The 19,310-nt window shown below is 51.9% G+C and overlaps 1 protein-coding gene across 1 annotated transcript in view; it reads right to left on the bottom strand.

Annotated features, from left to right (window-relative positions):
- The window catches only part of AGBL2 (AGBL carboxypeptidase 2), a 350,584-nt gene that overhangs the window by 50,596 nt on the left and 280,678 nt on the right, over positions 1–19,310 (bottom strand). Inside the window, exon 13 of the mRNA XM_078684573.1 lies at positions 15,118–15,339. Coding sequence (XP_078540699.1) covers positions 15,118–15,339 — 222 coding nt within the window. The remainder of the gene's footprint in view (positions 1–15,117; positions 15,340–19,310) is intronic.

Below are 19,310 nucleotides of genomic sequence, written 5' to 3'. Positions count from 1 at the left end.
GAGTCAGCCATCTTCCTGGGGACTCTCCTCGCTGAGGCGGAAGAAGCGTGACAGGCCGTCGGCGTTGGCGTGGTCCTGGCCTGGACGATGTTCCACCGTGAAGTCCATCCCCTGCAGGGAGATGGACCAGCGCAACAGCTTCGGGTTCTCCCCCCGCATTTGCATCAGCCATTGCAGGGGTCGGTGGTCTGTTTGCACCCGGAAGTGGGTGCCGAAGAGGTATGGCCGGAGCTTCTTGAGTGCCCAGACTACGGCGAAGGCCTCCCTCTCAATGGTGCTCCAGCGCTGTTCTCGGGGCAATAGGCGTCTGCTGATGAAGACCACTGGATGGTCGACCCCTTCGGCGTTGAGTTGGGAGAGGACGGCCCCCACACCATGATCGGAGGCGTCCGTCTGCACAATGAATTCCCGGCTGTAGTCGGGAGCCTGGAGCACGGGGGCCGTGCACATGGCGGTCTTTAGTTTCTCGAAGGCCGATTGGCAGTCCGGGGTCCAGTTGACGGTTTTGGGGCCCTTCTTGGAGGTGAGCTCTGTGAGGGGCCCCACGATGCTGCCATAGTCCTTCACGAACCGCCGGTAGTATCCGGTTAGCCCCAGGAAGGCCCGGACCTCCGTTTGGGTCGTAGGGGGTTGCCAGGCCTGGATGGCAGCAATCTTGAGTTGGAGAGGGGCCACCAGCCCGCTTCCCACTTGGTGTCCCAGGTAGGTCACGGACCCTTGGCCAACCTGGCACTTGCTGGCCTTGATGGTGAGCCCGGCTTGCTGGAGGGCGTGTAGAACCTCCCGCAGGTGGCGGAGGTGGTCGGTCCACTGGTGGCTGTACACAGCAATGTCGTCCAGGTAGGCGGCGCTGAAGTCTTCCAGGCCCGCCAGTACCTGGTTTACCAGCCGTTGGAACGTTGCCGGGGCGTTTTTCATGCCGAAGGGCATGACTTTAAAGTGGTAGTGCCCGTCTGGGGTAGAGAAGGCGGATCGTTCTTGGGCCCTAGGGGTGAGGCCGATCTGCCAGTAGCCCGCTGTTAGGTCGAAGATGCTCAGGTAGCGGGTGGCCCCCATCCGGTCAATTAGCTCGTCTGCCCGGGGGATGGGATGAGCGTCGGTCCGGGTAACTGCATTCAGCCCACGATAGTCCACGCAGAACCGGAGCTCAGGGGCAACGCCCGGGGCAGCTGCCTTGGGAACCAGGACGACTGGGCTCGCCCAGGGGCTGTCTGAGGGTTCGATCACTCCTAGGGTCAGCATTTTGGACACCTCGGTCTGGATGCAGGCTCGTACCCGGTCTGGTACGCGGTACGCCCGGTGTCGAATAGGAGGGCTGTCCCCGGTGTCCACATCGTGGAGGCACCAGGGGGTGACTCCGGGGGTGAGGGAGAACAGGGAGGCGAACTGCCTCAGGAGCGTTTGGCAGTCTTGGCGTTGCTCCGGGGACAGGGCCTCGGAGAGCTGGACCCCTTCCACTGAGCCATCCTGCTCGAAGGCCCTCAGTAAGTCCGGAAGGGGTTCGGAGTCTTCTTCTGTCCCATTATCGGTAGCCATCAGGAGGCTGAGTTCGGATCGCACAAAATGGGGTTTTAGCCTGTTGGCATGGAGGACCCGTAGGGGGTTCCGGGCAGTCTCCATGTCGATTAAATAGGTGACGGGCCCCTTGCGTTCGATTACCTTGAAGGGCCCGGACCATCTGTCTTGGAGTGCACAGGGTTCAACCGGGGACATCACCCAGACCTGTTGTCCCGGTTCGAACTCAATGGAGGATGCGTGCTGATCGTACCACCTCTTCATGTCCTCCTGACTGGCCTCGAGGTTGGCTTTGGCGGCGTCTCGGAACCGCCGGGTCTGGTTGCGGAGAGCCAGGAGGTACCTGTAGATGTCCGGGGGAGTTTTCTGGGGAGGCTGCTCCCAACCTTCCTTGACTAGGCTGAGGGGGCCCCGGACGGGGTGCCCGTACAGGAGTTCAAATGGGCTGAAGCCGAGGGACTTCTGCGGGACCTCCCGATAGGCAAACAGGAGGCATGGAAGTAGCACGTCCCACTGGCGTCGAAGGGGTTCTTCTAGGCCCATAATCATCCCCTTGAGGGTGCGGTTGAATCTCTCGACCAGTCCGTTTCCTTGCGGGTGATAGGGGGTCGTGAATTTGTAGGTGACCCCGCATTGTTGCCAGAGAGACTTCATATATATGGAGATAAAGTTCGTGCCCCTGTCACTGACGACCTCCCGGGGGAACCCCACCCGGGAGAAGATCCCCATCAGAGCCCGGCCCACCACGGGGGCCGTCACAGTCCGAAGAGGGATGGCCTCGGGATAGCGGGTGGCGTGGTCTACGAGGACCAGGATGAACCGGTGTCCTTGGGCTGTTCGAGGGTCGAGGGGCCCCACAATGTCTATTCCCACTCGTTCAAACGGGGTGGTGACGGCAGGAAAGGGTTGTAACGGTGCTTTGATTTTTCGGCCACTTTTTCCGCTGGCCTGGCAGGTGGGGCAGGCCTTGCAGTGGTTGGTGACATCCTTTCGCATGTGGGGCCAGAAAAAATGGGTCACCAGGCGGTCGTATGTTTTATCCTGCCCCAGGTGTCCGGCAAGGGGGACATCGTGGGCTAAGTTCAGGAGGAAGTCTCGGAAGCGAAGGGGCACCACCAGCACCCGACTGGCCCCTAGTTCTGCAACTTTCTGCTCGCTGTAGAGCAGGTCTTGGTCCCAGTAGATCCAGTGGGCCCCCGAGGTATCCCCGGTGCTCTGGGCCAGGGCTTGCTGCCGGAGTCCTTCGAGAGAGGGACATGTTTTCTGTTCGGCCCGGAATTGTTCCTGAGTGGGGCCTCCCTCCTGCCGCCATTGTGCCAGGTCAGGGACGTCCCGAAGCTGGTCGGATCCTTCTTCGGTTTGGGTCGAGGGACTGGCTTCTGGGGCGGCCTCCTCTGGGATGAGCGCGGGAGGAGGTTCTGGCCACTCGGGCTCTTCTGGACTGGGGACCGCGCGGGCGGTCATGGACCGGGAGTTGATGCAGACCCATTCGGGGAGGCCGAGCATCCCCAGGTGCTCCCTCCGTTCGACAGCTGCCCAGGGAGAGCTTTCAAGGTCGTTTCCTAGGAGGCAGTCCACGGGGGCATCATCGCGGACAGTTACCTTTAACATCCCCGTTACTCCTCCCCACTCGAAGGGGACGCAGGCCATGTGGCATAGGCTTTCGGAATTGTCTGCTGAGCGGACAGGGCAAAGAATGTTCGGCAGGATTTGGTCTGGAGTGACGAGGTGGCGTCGGACCGCCGTTACACTGGCCCCGGTGTCGCGGAGGGCTTCCGCCCGGCGGCCATTAATGTTGACCCATTGACTGTACTTCTGCGTGTTGGCGGGAAGGGGCGCCCGCGGAATCATTTCTCTCTCCCCTAAGCAGACCAGTGCCATGGCGGTGGGTGCCCATTCAGAGGGATCGGTCTCGTACTCTTCTTGGTCTTCCGGGATTAGTTCTTCCCCTAGGGCGGCCGCTGCAACCTGGCGGGGGGTAGTGTTCTGATTCTTTGGGCAGTTGGGATCACCGGCGTAGTGGCCGGGTCGCTGGCATCTGTGGCACGTAACGTTGGCCCGGAAACCGGCCCGGACGGCAGGGCTTCCTCGGCCAACCGGGGTCGAGGGGTTGCTGGGGGGTGACGAGGGGCCGGGGTCTCTCCCCCGACCCTGGCCTCCTCCTCCCCCTCGGGGGCGATGGGGCCCTGGGTACGGTCTGGATGATTCGCTGGGTGCGTTCCGGCCAACTCGGGTGCTTTCCCACCGGTCGGCTTCGACGGCGAGTTGTCGAGGTTCGGTTAGCTTACTGTCCAAGAGGTGTTGCCGGAGCTCCACGAAGCAGTTGTTCGACAGGTGCTCCCATACGATAAGGTCAAAGAGTTGTTCGTAGGTGGTCACTTTGTTGCCCTTGATCCACCCCTCGAAGGCTCGGCTAAAAAAGTTCACGTACTCCACCCAGGTTGTACCCGGAATCCGTTTGCAGTCGCGGAACCGTTGGCGGTACATCTCAGGTGTGAGTCCGTATCGAGTGAGGAGGGCGGCCTTCATGTGGTCGTAGGAGGTCATCAGATGGTCCGGGAGTTGCAGCAGGGCGTCCCGCCCTTCGTTGACAAATCTCCCCCATAATCCGGCTCCCCAATCGCTTCGGGGAATCCGGTGGGAGGTCATTGCCACCTCATAGGCTTTAAACCACTGCTGTATATCATCGTTCTTGTGGTATTCCCGGATGACATCTTTGGGGATGTGAACCTTGGGCTCGGTCGAGGCAGACGGGGTCGGTCGTTCGGGGAGCCCGAGGTCTTTATTCTGTTTCTGGATCTCCAGTTCTTTGAGATTGCGCTCATGTTCGTACGCTAGTTTCTTTTCCTCTAGCTCTCTCTGTCTTTGCTTTTCTTCTCGCTCTTCCCGGAGCCGTAAGTGTTCCAGGGTTATTTTTTGTTCTGCCAGCTTGAGTTCCCCATCCAAGCGAAGTCGGGCTAGTTCTAATTCGTGGAGTCTGGTTTTTTCTCTTTCTCGGATCTCTTCCAGGGAGAGACCCGCTCTTCTTTCTTCAGTTGGTGCGGGGCTCGTCTCGGTTGTTTGTGTTCGGGGTACGGCTGTACCCGTTTCCGCCCAAGCTTCTAGGGCTCGTTTGAAGTCTTCCTTCGTACTCAGACCCGTGGTTGGGAGACCAAGTTCTATGCAATATTGCTTCAGTTCTCGGTGGTTGTAGTCTCCTAATTTTTCCATCTGGAATGTCTCCGTTGTTCCGCTCTCTGTTGTCATGGTGGTCGTGTGCCGTGGGTCGGGTGACTTTCTGTACGATTATGCGTAGGTTCGGATCCCGTCGCTGGCCACCAATGTTAGACGGGGACCCTGAGGGTCGGCCGGATACTGAGGGAGAGATCCCCGAGGGGGACCGTCTCCGGCGATCGTACAGACAAGTTACCTCCCTCCCCACAAACAGGCACCACACCAAGTCGAGTTCAATACTTTATATAAGGTTCATAAGGCAAGGGTATCAGCGATACAGGATATCTCGGACCCGGGGGTCCTCTCACTTCTAGTCTCTGTAGGGAAAGGGGGTAGCGGGACAGTCTTGGTACCGGATCGGTACAGGTAGTGGTAAGAGGCGAGCTCACAATCCTCGAGCTGGAGAGTCTGTGGATCGGGCCGCGGCAGCGCCAGCAGGCCAAGATGATAGTCTCACAAGGCAGAGGGCCGCGGCAGCGCCAGCAGGCCAAGTCGATGGTTTCACGAGGCAGAGGGCCGCGGCAGCGCCAGCAGGCCAAGACGATGGTTTCACGAGGCAGAGGGCCGCGGCAGCGCCAGCAGGCCAAGACGATGGTTTCACGAGGCAGAGGGCCGCGGCAGCGCCAGCAGGCCAAGACGATGGTTTCACGAGGCAGAGGGCCGCGGCAGCGCCAGCAGGCCAAGACGATGGTTTCACGAGGCAGAGGGCCGCGGCAGCGCCAGCAGGCCAAGACGATGGTTTCACGAGGCAGAGGGCCGCGGCAGCGCCAGCAGGCCAGTCACGGATGAGTTCTTCTCGGGTCTCTCGACTCCAGGATACAACTGCCCTCCTGGTCTGGCTCTGCCCCAGTTATAGGTCTGGTCCCCTTTGATGTCCGGACCCTCGCGCCTGGGGGCCAGGAGGTCCGGGATGAGGGAGTCCAGACACCCAGCAGGGGGGTGGAGCCAGCGCCCAGGGCGGCCGGGGGTGATCGACACCTGGCGGAGGAGAGCCGTTGACGATTCCTTCTCCCATTGACTCGCCAAGTGGTCACTCTGCCTCCTGGGGGGAGGTTGGTGCCTCGATGTCGGGGCCGGCCGGCCCAGGGTTAGGGTCGAGTTGAGGCCACGCGGCCTCGTGCTGCAGTGCCCCAAGATGGCGGCTGGGCCGAGGTCGTGGTGTGGATGGTGACCCGGGCCAGCTGGGTCCGGAGCTGGTGTCTTGTGGTGGAGGGATTGCAGGGTACTTCGGGTGGTCGTCGGGGACTCTGGCTGGGGATGCAGGGAGAGCCAGGGTCCCGGTCCCATTGCGGGGAGGGGGGACAGCCCGACCATGCGGCCTGTCCAACAGACTCTTTAAAAAAACTATATTGGGAATGGGTCTCCATGAAGCGCGCCAGCAACCAGCAGCACTGCAACGCCACCGCAGCTTTTTTGCTAATAAAAGATGTTGTTGTCTATGAGCCATACATGGACTTAATCACCATTGCTATGGACCGGTCCTTGTATATTAAATTCCGATTAGGAACTTTACCTCTTGCTGACCTTTGCTCCAGGTGGAATAAGTCACAGCCAGCATCACGTTATTGTGCCTTATGCTCTGATAAACCAGAGACTGTGCCTCATCTTTTATTCGAATGTCCGGACTATGGGCGCCCTAGATCACGATGGCTCATACCAATTTGCAGAGAATTGGGTACCCGCCAGCACACGGTCGCCCTCCGGATTCTTTTAACCAATACAGCCCCCACCATTGTTTGTGCTGTTTCCAAGTTTTTAAAATGGGCTTGGTTGATTAGACTGAAAAGACTGTCCGCACCAATTTAATTCTGTCTTAGATAATTTATCCTATACAATTGTGTTTTTATCCCTTTTATTCCTAATGTACAGTCACATTTTCGATATGGTGTTTTACCTTTTTATCTTTTGTAATGCTTTTATGATATATGCATATCGAAATAAAGCAATCAATCAATCGATCAATCATTGATGAAATATTGAAAAGCAGCGGGCGCATTGCATAAACCAAATGGCATTACGCAGTACTCATATAGTCCAAACTTTGTCCTGAACGCTGTCTTCCATTCATCCCCCTGTTTGACCCTGATGAGATGATATGCCCCTCTAAGATCTATTTTAGTAAAAATCTTGGCCCCTTTCACTTGATCTAAAAGAACAGAAATGAGAGGGAGGGGATACTTGTTCTTAATAGTAGATTTGTTTAGGGCGCGATAGTCCAGGCATGCTCTTAAACCCCCTTCCCTCTTGTCTATAAAAAACAAAGGCGAGGACACAGGGGAGGAGGAATGTCTGATGAATCCCTTCTTTAGCATGTCATCCAGATGTTTTTAAATATTCTGTTTCTGAGGGGGTGAGAGCATAAACTCTACTGCAGGGTAGTTCTGCCCCAGGTATCAAGTCTATCCTGCAATCGTAACTGCGATGGGGTGGCAGTCTTGTGGCTTCTACTTCATTAAAGACAGACTTGAATTCCTCATATATTCCAGGGAGATATGAGGTGGCAGCACCTATCTGCCCTGCACAATGCAAGGGATAAATGTCTTCTCGAGCTTCCCGATAGCAATGAATCATACAATACCGTGACTTTAAAGTTACTGTTCGGGCAATCCAATCAATCTGGGGATTGTGGGTTTGAAGCCATGGGATTCCTAGAAGGGCCCCAAAATTCGGGCAATCAATAAGATCAAATGTAATGTGCTCTGAATGCCCACTATCAAAGACCAAAACCAAGGGTGGAGTTTGATAGGTTATTAGACCAGAGGATAATTCGGAGCATCTACTGCTCTGATCGGTTCAGGATAATCTTTAGAGAGGAAAGGAAATCCTAACTTATTTGCCAAGCGAATATCAAAAAAGTTTCCGGTGGCCCCGGAATCTAACAGAAGAGACATGGTATGTCTACCGGTAGCAGAGCATATCAAGGTGACAGTCAAGGTAAAGTTTTTTAGTACCCTTGGTACAGGGTTCTTAGGTTTTGAGATCTGATATGTCTTTGTACTTGAAGAATTGATCTCGTCCTTCTTCAAGCCCTCTAGTTTTCCTGATTCAAGGACCCACTTGCTGCTGTCCTTGTCGATACCCGAGGGCGGACGGGACATTCTTTTGCATAATGCCCCCCTTTCCCACAGTATAAATATAAATAGTTTTTTCTTCTTTTGTCCTTTTCCTCTACAGACAGGGGTCCTCTTAACCCCCCTATTTGCATAGGTTCTGAAGTATCCTTGTTTTCTTTTTTCTCAGATCGCATCATTATATATTTGGGAGCTACAAGCCGAGTCTTTTCCCCCTTTCTTTCGTGTAAACGATTGTCCAGTTTGACTGTCAACTCGATAAAGGAGGGGCAGTCTTCTGGCGGATTCACGATCTGAGATAAAAGGTCTTTTAGTTTGTCGCAAAGTCCTCGATAGAATAAAGAAGTTCTTTTATCCTCGGGCCAATGCGTTTCTGCCACTAACCGTTTACAGCTAGTGATATACGTGAGGAGATCTTTTGACCCTTGTTTCAAGTTGAGAAGGGCGTTATCGCTTGCCTGCATATATGTATGTCTTGCAAAGATACTCCGCATCTTTTCCTGAAATAATGTGAAATTATACAACAAGGGGTCGTTATTTTCCACCAACGGTACTGCCCATTCAGCGGCATTGCCTGCTAAATAAGATATAATAAAGGCTACTTTAGCTGTGGGAGAGGTGTGGCGCCGCGGCCAGGGCGACTGACGCTGGAATCTGGGGACCACGGTTCGATCCCCGGCTCCGGCGGCAGGTTAGCCCAGCACCATGTGACACTGGGCAATAGCTCGCTTAATCTTCCCGACGGCCCCCCAGCGCCTAGAGACCCTTACGGGTGATTGTGCGCTTTACAAAATGTGGACTTTACTTTACTTAGCTGCATCATCTGGAAAAGCTGATGCTTTACACAAAAACTGTAGTTGGCATTGGTTCATACTGAACTTTGCAGTGTCTCCTGAAAATCGCTCTGGCATGGCAAGAGGCACAGGACTGGGAGTGTGTACCGTAACCTGTACAGGGAGGGGGTTTTCACTATTTTCCCTAGAACTGGAGCCAGGGTGTGAAGAGGGTAGGGAAAACCTAGCAGGTTGGATGTAGTTTTTTCTGGACTTAGGAATAGTACCTGTCTCTCTGGTATTTGCTAAATCTTGGGCCTTCAACTACATCACTTCATTTTGTAATCTTTGATTTTTGTTTCTTAACCTCTCTACTTTTGCCTGTAGATCCATTAAGGCTACCGACAATTCTTCTACAGTGGGAGCCTGTAAGACAGAATGGAACCTTGTTCTAGACTAGCGCCTTCAGTATTCATCTTCGCTGGGGTGGAAACATTTTCGTGGGCTTGGCTTTCTGTCAGGTAAGGAAGTAGCCAGATTCCACAGGAGCGAAGATAAATACCCCCAACTTCCAAAAAGCAGCCCCCACAATGGAATGTGAAAACTCACACTTAGGTACTGCTCTCCAAAAGTATGGGGGATTTAAAACCAAGGAGTGTCCACCACTCTCCCCATACGTGGATGAATGATGTAGGTGATTGGGACAGCCAGGAGGAACAGGTGCTGAAAGAAAATAGCAATAATAATAATACACACTTCTTATATATACTCTATTCCTTTAGTACATTGATATGTGTTCAGTGCCTTTTCACACTCACCCGGGTTTTTTCTGAAGCCAGAAAATATAGGAGTCTCAGCAGCAGGTCCGAAGTTGTATCCTTAAATGTGTCTTTCAATTGGTAAAGTGATATAGGGGACCCTGCCTAAGATCACGTACAGGGGTGTCTAACTGGGACTCTCACTCACCATTCACACCGTGAGAACTGTGGTGGATCAAGTTAATAACATAAGTATCACCAAAGAGGGAAAATAAATATGGGCCTTGCAATAGAACTCAGTTAACGATGATGGCCGGAAATACTGGTGGCCATGAGACCAGGGGAAGGAATTGAGGTGCTCCGACCGGCTCTTCCGACGGGAAAGAGCGGAGCAGACACACACTCAAGAGGTGTGCCATCCGGCTCCAGGGGGAAAGAGGAGCGGAACAGCAACATGCTCAAGGAAGGAATGGGGGAGAAAAGTCCTGCTCTAGTATATGTGATTGAGCAGAATAAACAAACTCTCAAGCATGCGTAAGCAAGGAAAAAGCCAAGGGTTTGCGCACACAGTTAAGTCAATCACCATGACAGCAAAAACAGCACTAATAGGGAAAATATTGCAGCGAAGGAGAAGCGCTGCCAAAACAATACCGCTCGTCAAGACAGGAAAACCTCCAACCTCGGGGAGAGATGAATCCAGATCGAGCAAGAGGCACAGGAGACGCTGAACGCCAAACAGGGAACAACGCGGAAGCAAGGAGTTTAGGGAGCGTGTGAAAAGTGCATACCTCGTGAGTGCGGCCCGGCTCTGAACACAGCTCAATGCCTTCCTCTTTGCCCCTGAGCACTAACAACGCCGAGTCCAGATGGATTCCTACAAGAATTCTATGCTCTATATCAGGATACCCTCATTCCATACCTTGCTGGATTGTTTGAGGAGGCGGTTGACAAGGGTTCTTTCCCACCCGAGACTGACCTGGCCACCATTGTGGTTCTTCCCAAATCCCAGCCACCCTCTTCTAGGTGTGCGGACTACTGCCCCATCTCCCTTATCAATACGGACCTAAAACTTTTTGCCACGATCCTGGCTCAAAGGCTCCAGCCGCAGCTGTCTGTCCTGGTCCACCCGGACCAGTGCGGGTTTATGTCCTCCCGCGGCACCCGACTCTGTCTCCGACAACTACACATGGCCCTAGCCCACCGTAACTTGCTCACCCCATATTTGGCGGTCCTCCTGGTGGATTTTGAGAAACCCTTCGACTCTGTAGATTGGGGGTTTCTGGACGCCGTTCTCACCACTATGGGCTTTGGTCCACACTTCCGGAGCCTGGTCCGGGTCCTTTATGCCGACCCCAGAGCTTGCATTTTAGTCAACGGGGTTCTGTCGGAGCCCTTTCCTGTCTGCCGAGGAACGCGACAGGGGTGCCCTCTCTCTCCACTACTCTTCGCCCTAGTGATGGAGCCCCTAGCTGCTTTAATAAGGTCTGAGAGGAGTGTGCAGGGTTGGGCCTAGCCCAATGCAGAGGCCGATAAGATCGCCCTCTATGCGGATGATGTTCTTATCTATCTGGCGGACCCAGCCAGGTCCGGGCCTCAATGTCCTTCGAACGGGTTTCCGGCCTCCGGCTGAACCCTGGCAAGTCAGTCCTTGTACCTCTACACCTATTCAGGGAATCTTATGACTGGCAGTCCAACATAGCAATCCGGCGCCAGTCGTTTAAATACCTAGGGATATGGGTGACCCTGCTCCCCGACTTGGCTTGGGCCCTTAACGTCACTCCTTTGGTTAAGCTAAATTGGACCTCCAGCAATGGCAGACGCTACCTCTAAACCCCATGGGGAGAATCACCTTGTTTAAAATGATGATTCTTCCCAGGTTCCTCTACGTCCTTCAAAATACCCCCTCTGCTTCCCTAGGAACTGGTTCCGAGAGCTAGACAGTATGGCCTCTAAATTCCTATGGGGAAGGGGAGGGCCCGCCTGGCCCTAAACACTTGCAAGATACCATCCTTTGACGGGGATCTGGGGATGACTCACTTATATTTTTATTACCTGGCAACACGCTTACTCGCCATACATAACTGGTTTAATGGGGGGTGGTCTGACCCGGCCTACAGGCTTGAGCTGCACACGCTGCCACTGATTGACATCCAATCCAGGCTCTAAGGGGGCCCCATTCCTTCCCGACGTGACGCGCTCAGTGCTCCTTGCCTGGCGGGCAGCGCTGCAGCACATCCAGTGGACACACAAGTTGACGCGGTGCATCCCCCTCTTGTATGGTACATGGCTTAAGGAGGTGAGTGGCCTACAGGGCTTTCGCTCCTCGGATCTTATAGGGATCTCTCAGTTGGGCGACGTGTGGGCGAGTGACCATATGCCTTCATTTGCAGACCTACAGACCCGGTATTCCCTGCACCAGTCCCAATTCTACAAATATTTGCAGCTGCGTCGTGCCTTCCATGTACACCTCTCTGAGGGCACGCGGATCCCTGAACACACCCCGCCTGAGGCGCAGATCATGCTTGGGGATTTGTGGAAGGGGGGAGTCTCCTGTATCTACCGCACACTACTTAATAACACCCCCTGACCACGCTCGACCGACTCCGACATCAATGGGAGCACTGGGTGGGGACTCTGGACGAGGTGGATTGGCGTGATGCCCTGATGGCCCCTAGGACTATCATGGCTTCCGCTAGACTTCGCTTGGTCCAGCTATACTACTTGCACGCTGCCTACCTGACCCCAGCCCACCTTCATCGGGCTGGACTCCGTCCCTCCCCTGCATGCACCTGGTGCGCACATGATCCCGCCGACTTCTTCCATATGGGGTGGACTTGTCCCAAATTTACGCGGTTCTGGGGTGACATTGAAGAAGAGCTTACGGAGGTGCTGGGTTGGTTGGTCCCCCATGATCCAAGACACGCACTTCTGGGGATTACGGACGGGCTAGACCTGTCCGGGAATAAAAAACTGTTTGTCGCAACTGCATTGGCGGTGGCTAAAGGGACATAGCTGCCTCCTGGACATGTCCGGATTCTCCGCGTGTGGGACGATGGCAGAGCGGGGTTGACTGGTGAGCCGTGCAAGAGAAAACCTTGTATGAAGCACGCGGTTTTCCTAATAAATTTCGTAGGGTGTGGGGGAAGTTGCTAGGGGGATTGATTTGGAGTTATGGAAATGTTTACCTATACTATTCTGTAACCTGCCAGATTCGTCTATCGGGAAAGTCTTACCTTTTGTATGTACCTATGTTTTTATGTATTGCAATATGTGGCTGATTTTGTGTGTGAAAACAATAAAAAGTTGTTTAGCAAAAAAAAGTGTATTTCATTCACCTGTAGAACCGTTGTCACCTTAGTAAATCAGATTATAACAGTGCATTTAGAAGGTTTTTTTTTAAGTGAAAGTTTTCAAACCAATTTAGAAACGTTCATACCCCGACACCTGACAGCAATGTTTTATACAACGCTCATCCTAAAGTCATGTATTTCAAGGTCCTCTTATATGTGATAATGCCGAAAAAAGATTCAAATTGAAATAAAACAATTACCCAAGATCACACGATTTGGTCAAGTGGGGAAGCAGGGATTCGTCCCAGGTTTTCTGGATTCACATTGTGTAATTTGGTTCAGCCACTAGATGTACAAGCTGTGCTTCCCCTACACCCACTATACCCCTCCCCCCGTCTGCCCCACCTCGCATCAGTGTGGCCCTCGGTCACACCAAAGACCAAACGTTTAGGCCCGGGGGGAAATGTTTGCGAGTACCCATGCGGCACACCTTCATCAGACAGCAGATTTCTTGATTTTATCGTTAAAAGCCACGAACGTCTGTGGCATGTCCGGCTGACTGCCACTAATATCTTTTGTTTTCATCTTTTAGTGTCTACTCTACATTATATGCTTGGCCAAATGTTTACACTATTTTCCAATTCGGTTTGCGACTTCTATTATGCTAAAATTGGTATGCACTTTCATCCTAGATCTAGGGATATGCCCCATTCCATAGGGCCGCTATTCCAGAGCCATTTACGCTGGACCGATGTCACGCCATACCTCTCTATCTCTTTTAGGTTTCACTGCTCGGGCGAACGTGCTTTTAAATATAACTGTTGGCGTTGCATTTACTTGGAGATCCACAGGCGGAGAAGAATGGTGGGACGGATATTTAGACTCAGGTAACAATCTTGGGAGACAGGGGTTTCGGTTAGATTTTTTCAGATCAACTATTGTTCCGTTTTTTGTATTGATACCTAAGCACTTACGTGTTCTATTTACTTGGAGGCTCGTACTCAGTTCGACGAGCCGACTAGCTATGGCTCTGACAAGACTCTATACCAGTGGTTCCCAAACCTTTTCAGCCCGCGGCTCCCTTGACCCATTGGCGCTCCACTGTTACGTATTTTGGGAGGGTGGTGTGAATGTAAGCCCGGCCTCATAAGTACTTGCATTTTTCTCCCTGAAAATAATTGGAATGAAGCTGAGGAAGGTATTATAATCATTGACGCAGGGTGTTTCGTATTACTAAGGCGGCGCCTCTAGTAAAATATTCCTAGTTACACTTCTTTGCCTGTGCCTTTTTTAGAGTACCTGCTCAAACTTTTGTATCCCTCTTACAGTGCTAGATAGCACCCCTATGCATGTGGGCCTCATCGGCAAAGTGTCTCTGCTCTTGAAGAATATTTGCATGCGCTTCCATTTCTACCCATGTCATACCTGCGAACACACCTGTCTCAGCAGATTGTCTCACAATCTTTCAAACCACATACAGCTTTATTTTTGCTGTCTCCTCCCTAAAATTGCCTTTAAATAAATGCAAGTCAAATTATTTCCTCTGATTTTTTTTTCTTTTTTTAACCTCTTGAATGCTATGGGGATTTTTCCCCTGTGCTGGAAACCCATGAACCCCATTATTCATGACGAGCTGGGCTCGTCATCAGCGTGCGAGGAGGCTACTGCATGACGAGCCCAGCATGTCATGAGCGTGGAAGTGGTTAAACGTCCCTCTTTCTTGCATCCTAATGTTTTTTTTTTTTTATAGTTTAAAATGTTTATTTCAACTAACGAGCTCTGTAAAATAGTAGTACACGTGCTAAGGTGAGCAAAGAAATGCATGTAGACAATACAATCAGCATAGTTACAATTGCATAAAGTATGAATGGGGAAAGCATATCATAATGTCAGCGGATTAAGCCAAATGGTGCTTAACACCCTCCCCATGCTACAAACTATGTTTATTATATCAGTGGAAGACCTCTGGCTCATTTGTTCTCCATATTACAGCGGAGCTACCAATGATTAGATATCCTAGAACAATGCAACTCAGGTCCTCTCAGAATTTGTGGGAACAAGACACTTTGTCGCTTAACACTGATACTTGTTCACAATGTGAGTAACAAGAGACTTTGTATAGTTTAAAATTGCATCCTAATGTTGGCATTATGCTGTATATGGTGTTTTCCTTCCCTGTGCTCAAGGAGAGAGCAGGCCTGTCTAGGAGTGTATGTGTACTGAACGAAGTGTGTACTGAAAGTACCTATGATTCAAGTACAAATGTCAATACTTAGTGTGTTTCATTGACAGGACAACTGTACTTTCCTAACCTTGCATTGGTGTAAAAGGCATTTGGAAAAAAAAAACTATTAAAGAGTTTAACAAAATAAATGGGGTATCTTCCGCTTACTTTGGGAGTGTTGGAACGAGGGGATCCAGTGAAATATGGAGGTCACCTCTCTCGACATGCCATCAATTGAGCACTATGTTAACACGCACACACACAGTGACATACCTTTCTTAGACACTTGGTCGATCACTTCTGGGTGGCTCAGCAGAGGATCATAGGGGGGCGGGTGCTGTTTGATGGGTGACACAGTCTGTCGAGATGACGCAGCCTTTCTCGGATGCTGAATCACAGTTATCACGAGGGGGTGGTGCTGCCCAGGTTGCTGGTGTCGTGATCTTAATGGCAGGTGGCGATGACAAAAAGTATCGCTGGCTGCTGGAATAGAATCTGTAAGGTGAACATTGCACATATTTGAGGTAAGATGGCGTCCTCCACTTGTGACACAGAGAAAGGAAGACAAACTAGAGCATGTGAGAAGAAGAAATGAACAATACTGAGCCCAGCGTCAACCAAACCAACAGAGTCCAGCAACCCCTCTGTGCCACAAAGTGACAAGATGGAGCGATAAACACCAACCACACCACACTCTGGTTACTGTCCAGTGTCTGTGGTGGGCCTTTCTGTTCACCACTGGTGTCTGAGAATCACAAAACCAGCACTCTAAATGAAGTTACTCACTTCGTACATTTGAGTCAAGCAAGGGGCAGCGAGGGGGAGCGGTCTGTTACTGCAGGAAGAGGGAGAGAGGTTGGAATTCAGAAGTGAATACATACAATAATCTCAATGCCCCATCAAAACAATGAGCCCTGTTAGACCTGGCAGCATTGGCGAGGGTCTCCCTTCCATTTTTCGCTTTTGTCTCCTCTGTGTTTGCTGGTGTTAGATGCTCTGGGCACTGAGCCACTGCCATTCAGTGCCACAGCGCGAATGTTCCTTATTGTAAATTGACTGTATGAATTGGTATAATCCTAATTGACCCAATGAACATGATAGGAAAGTCGGATTTAGTATGCCTGAATATTAAAGTGCATCTTTTAGTGACGATTGTTTTTATATTCTGTGTTTGAAAATACCACTTTTAGGAAGTAGGTATTTTCTTGCCTTAGCCTTCCAGTGTGCTCTGCTGTTATGTGTATTGGCTGTCTGGGTTTAGAGGGACAGGGCAGGTGGAGCTCGACCTGGATTGAATAGAGAGATCTGCAGTGGAGTATGGGGAGGGGTGACCCTTTGATCTGAGCAAGGCCGTGCCTGGCAAGGTGAAAGATGGCTCCACCTCCCACTGTGCGTCTGATGGCAGACCCCCTCTTCCTGAAAGGCAGGATGCATCCTCGTAATAAGTGCTCCAGGACGATACCAAACTGGTTCTGGCTGGGGTCAGTGATTTGTGACTTTTTGAGAACAAAGGGGCATAGTATCAAGACTGGCGATAAAATTACCGCCGCTTTAGTGGCAGAAAACTGCTGCTAAAACGGTGATAATGGGCTTGATAATATGCTCTATGGAATTCCAATTGAAGCCCATGTTAGAAGTCCTTCACATCTAACATGGGCTTCAATTGGAATTCTATAACACATATTATCAAGCCCATTATCGCTGTTTTAGTGGCAGTTTTCTGCCGCTAAAGCGGCAATAATTTTATCGCCTGTCTTGATAATATGCCCCACAGACCTTTGGGGTATAAAGACCTGTGCTTAAACCCCTCCACGGTGTGTTACTTCTGGATGTCAAGACAATCCTATGTCCGTGTAACTAGAGGGAAAGGACTCTGAAAACTTTCATCCTTCTTGCTGAAGCAACTACCCAAAGGCCTGATTTGAGCTTGCCTCCTGCCGAAGTCTCAGGGACATTAGACTTCACCCATCAGCTGTCCGGATTCCTATTTGAGGGGGATTCTACTCGCAGGTGAGGCCTCTGTTGAGAATTCCAGAGCCTCTGGTTCTACTGTGGGGAACGAGGTATGAAAGTCATCGTTATCGCTATTGTGGGCCGCCGCAGCTGAGGAGCTGTTGTCGCTGAGAGCCCGCATTTGCCTGTGTTACCAAAGTCATTGTTATTGCTATTGTGGGCCGTTGCAGCTGAGGAGCTGTTGCTGCTGAGAGCCCGCATTTGCCTGTGTTACCAAACTCATCGTTGTCGCTATTGTGGGCCGCCGCAGCTGAGGAGCTGTGCCGCTGAGAGCCCGCATTTGCCTGTGTTACCAAACTCATAGTTGTCGCTATTGTGGGCCGCCGCAGCTGAGGAGCTGTTGCTGCTGAGAGCCCGCATTTTTCTGTGTTACCAAAGTCATCGTGATCGCTATTGTGGGCCGCCGCAGCTGAGGAGCTGTTGCTGCTGAGAGCCCGCATTTTTCTGTGTTACCAAAGTCATCGTGATCGCTATTGTGGGCCGCCGCAGCTGAGGAGCTGTTGCCGCTGAGAGCCCACATTTGCTTGTGTTACCAAAATCATCGCTATCGCTATTGTGGGTCGCCGCAGCTGAGGAGCTGTTGCCGCTGAGAGCCCGCATTTGCTTGTGTTACCAAAATCATCGCTATCGCTATTGTGGGCCGCTGCAGCTGAGGAGCTGTGCTGCTGAGTGCCCGCATTTGCCGTTCTATGAGAATTATCGCTATCGCTATTGTGGGCCACTGCAGCTGAGGAGCTGTGCCGCTGAGTGCCCGCATTTGCTGTCCTGGGAGCATCATCGCTATAGCTATTGTGGACCGCTGCAGCTGAGGAGCTGTGCCGCTGAGTGCCCCCATTTGCCATCCTACGAGAAGCATCGCAATTGCGGGCCGCTGCAGCTGAGGAGCTGTGCCGCTGAGTGCCCCCATTTGCCATCCTACGAGAAGCATCGCAATTGCGGGCCGCTGCAGCTGAGGAGCTGTGCCGCTGAGAGCCCGAACTAGTCCCCACTTCGAGGATCTTGTTACCACCTGTGTGTGCTGCTGAGTACCTGCCTTTAACCCCCGTCCCAGGATTATCGTGAGTGCACGCCGCAGATCGCTACAGCTGGGAGCTGTGGCCGCTACGAGTCCGCCTGTCATCACTGCGGTTTCTTTGTGAGGCTGCGTGCCGTGCCCCTTTAAATCTCAGTTACATTATGCACCACTGGTTGGCGTGGACCCCGGCCTCAAACTAAGTTCGTTCCACACGCTTTTTGAGTGTCTTTATTGCTTTTGAAGTGAATCTGTAATTATGTGCATTGTGGCTCCTTGAGCGCTTTTAAGCCTCGTGTTCAGTCTCTATAAAGATAACTATTTTTCTATAACTGCTTGTGGTGTCCGTTTGTAGCGTCTTCCCTGCGTTATTGTGTTTGGTCATACATGCTTCACACACTGCCTCTGAGAGAGGTCTGCCTGCTCGTGCTACGCTACCACAGGGTTGAGCAGGGGTTATCAAAGGGTGTAGCCCCCTTACTCTGATTTAGGGAGAAGGATCCCTATTTGGACCTCGGCGCCAGCCGCTGCCAACTAGAGATCCCCATTTTTTAACAGGCCCTATTTGTATGTACGCGGAGAAAACTTCTTCACAGCCGCAGGGAGTTTCAACCCCATCAACATAGAGGCCCGGCCACCTTATTTAAATGAGGACAGACTGCAAGTTTGGCCACGGCGGTGACTACTCCAGCAGCACCATGGCCAAACTTCGCCGGCAGCCCTGTGGAGTAGGGGCCGTCGGAGGCAGACCCCTAATATCGCCCCCCCTAACTCGGAATTAGAGGTCAGTTTGTACTGCCCGTCACTGCCAGGAAAGCGCTGTAAGGGGCAGTGAGAACTGCTAAATGTTTCCATCGCCATGGGAGAGGACTCCGGGGGCAAGGGGAGCATTGTATTTTTTATTTTCAAAAATAAAATTCCGCTTTGGGATTTTCTTTTTGAAAATAAAAAAGAAAACAGTTCTTCTCTTCTGGGAACCCATACAATATTCAAATTCGAACTTCTCAGAGTGGATTTAGGGTCCGTGCGCCCTTTGAAAGGTGCTCTCGTCCCTGGCATGTTGGGCACATGGAGAGTCACCTTCCTTCGTGGTCCAGAGGAAATCTCTTCAACAAGAAGTCTCTCAGTCCGGAGTTTGTGACAATAAAGAATGACATAAATAAGATTACCGCTTCGTCCTGCTCGGGTATCACTGGATACTCTGCTGAGGGTGAGGATGGTGACGAGGTGGCAAATGCAACAAGCACTGGACCGGTAAAGTCGCCAGGTGTGCTGGTTCGGTGATAGTGGGGCAACTTTGCGTGTTGTTCCTAGCTATCCTGAAAACAAACTCTCACAAGCAAGCCGCATCCCGCCCACAACATGAATTGAAGCTGGGTGTAGGACACGCTAGTTCAACAGACTGCATTAGCAGTGGTAAGCTGTACCCTAAGAGTAGAGT

The sequence above is a fragment of the Lissotriton helveticus genome, chromosome 3_2 (assembly GCF_964261635.1).
Source record: "Lissotriton helveticus chromosome 3_2, aLisHel1.1, whole genome shotgun sequence".
NCBI classification, from domain to species: domain Eukaryota; kingdom Metazoa; phylum Chordata; class Amphibia; order Caudata; family Salamandridae; genus Lissotriton; species Lissotriton helveticus.
This window is presented reverse-complemented; position numbering and strand designations above follow the sequence as displayed.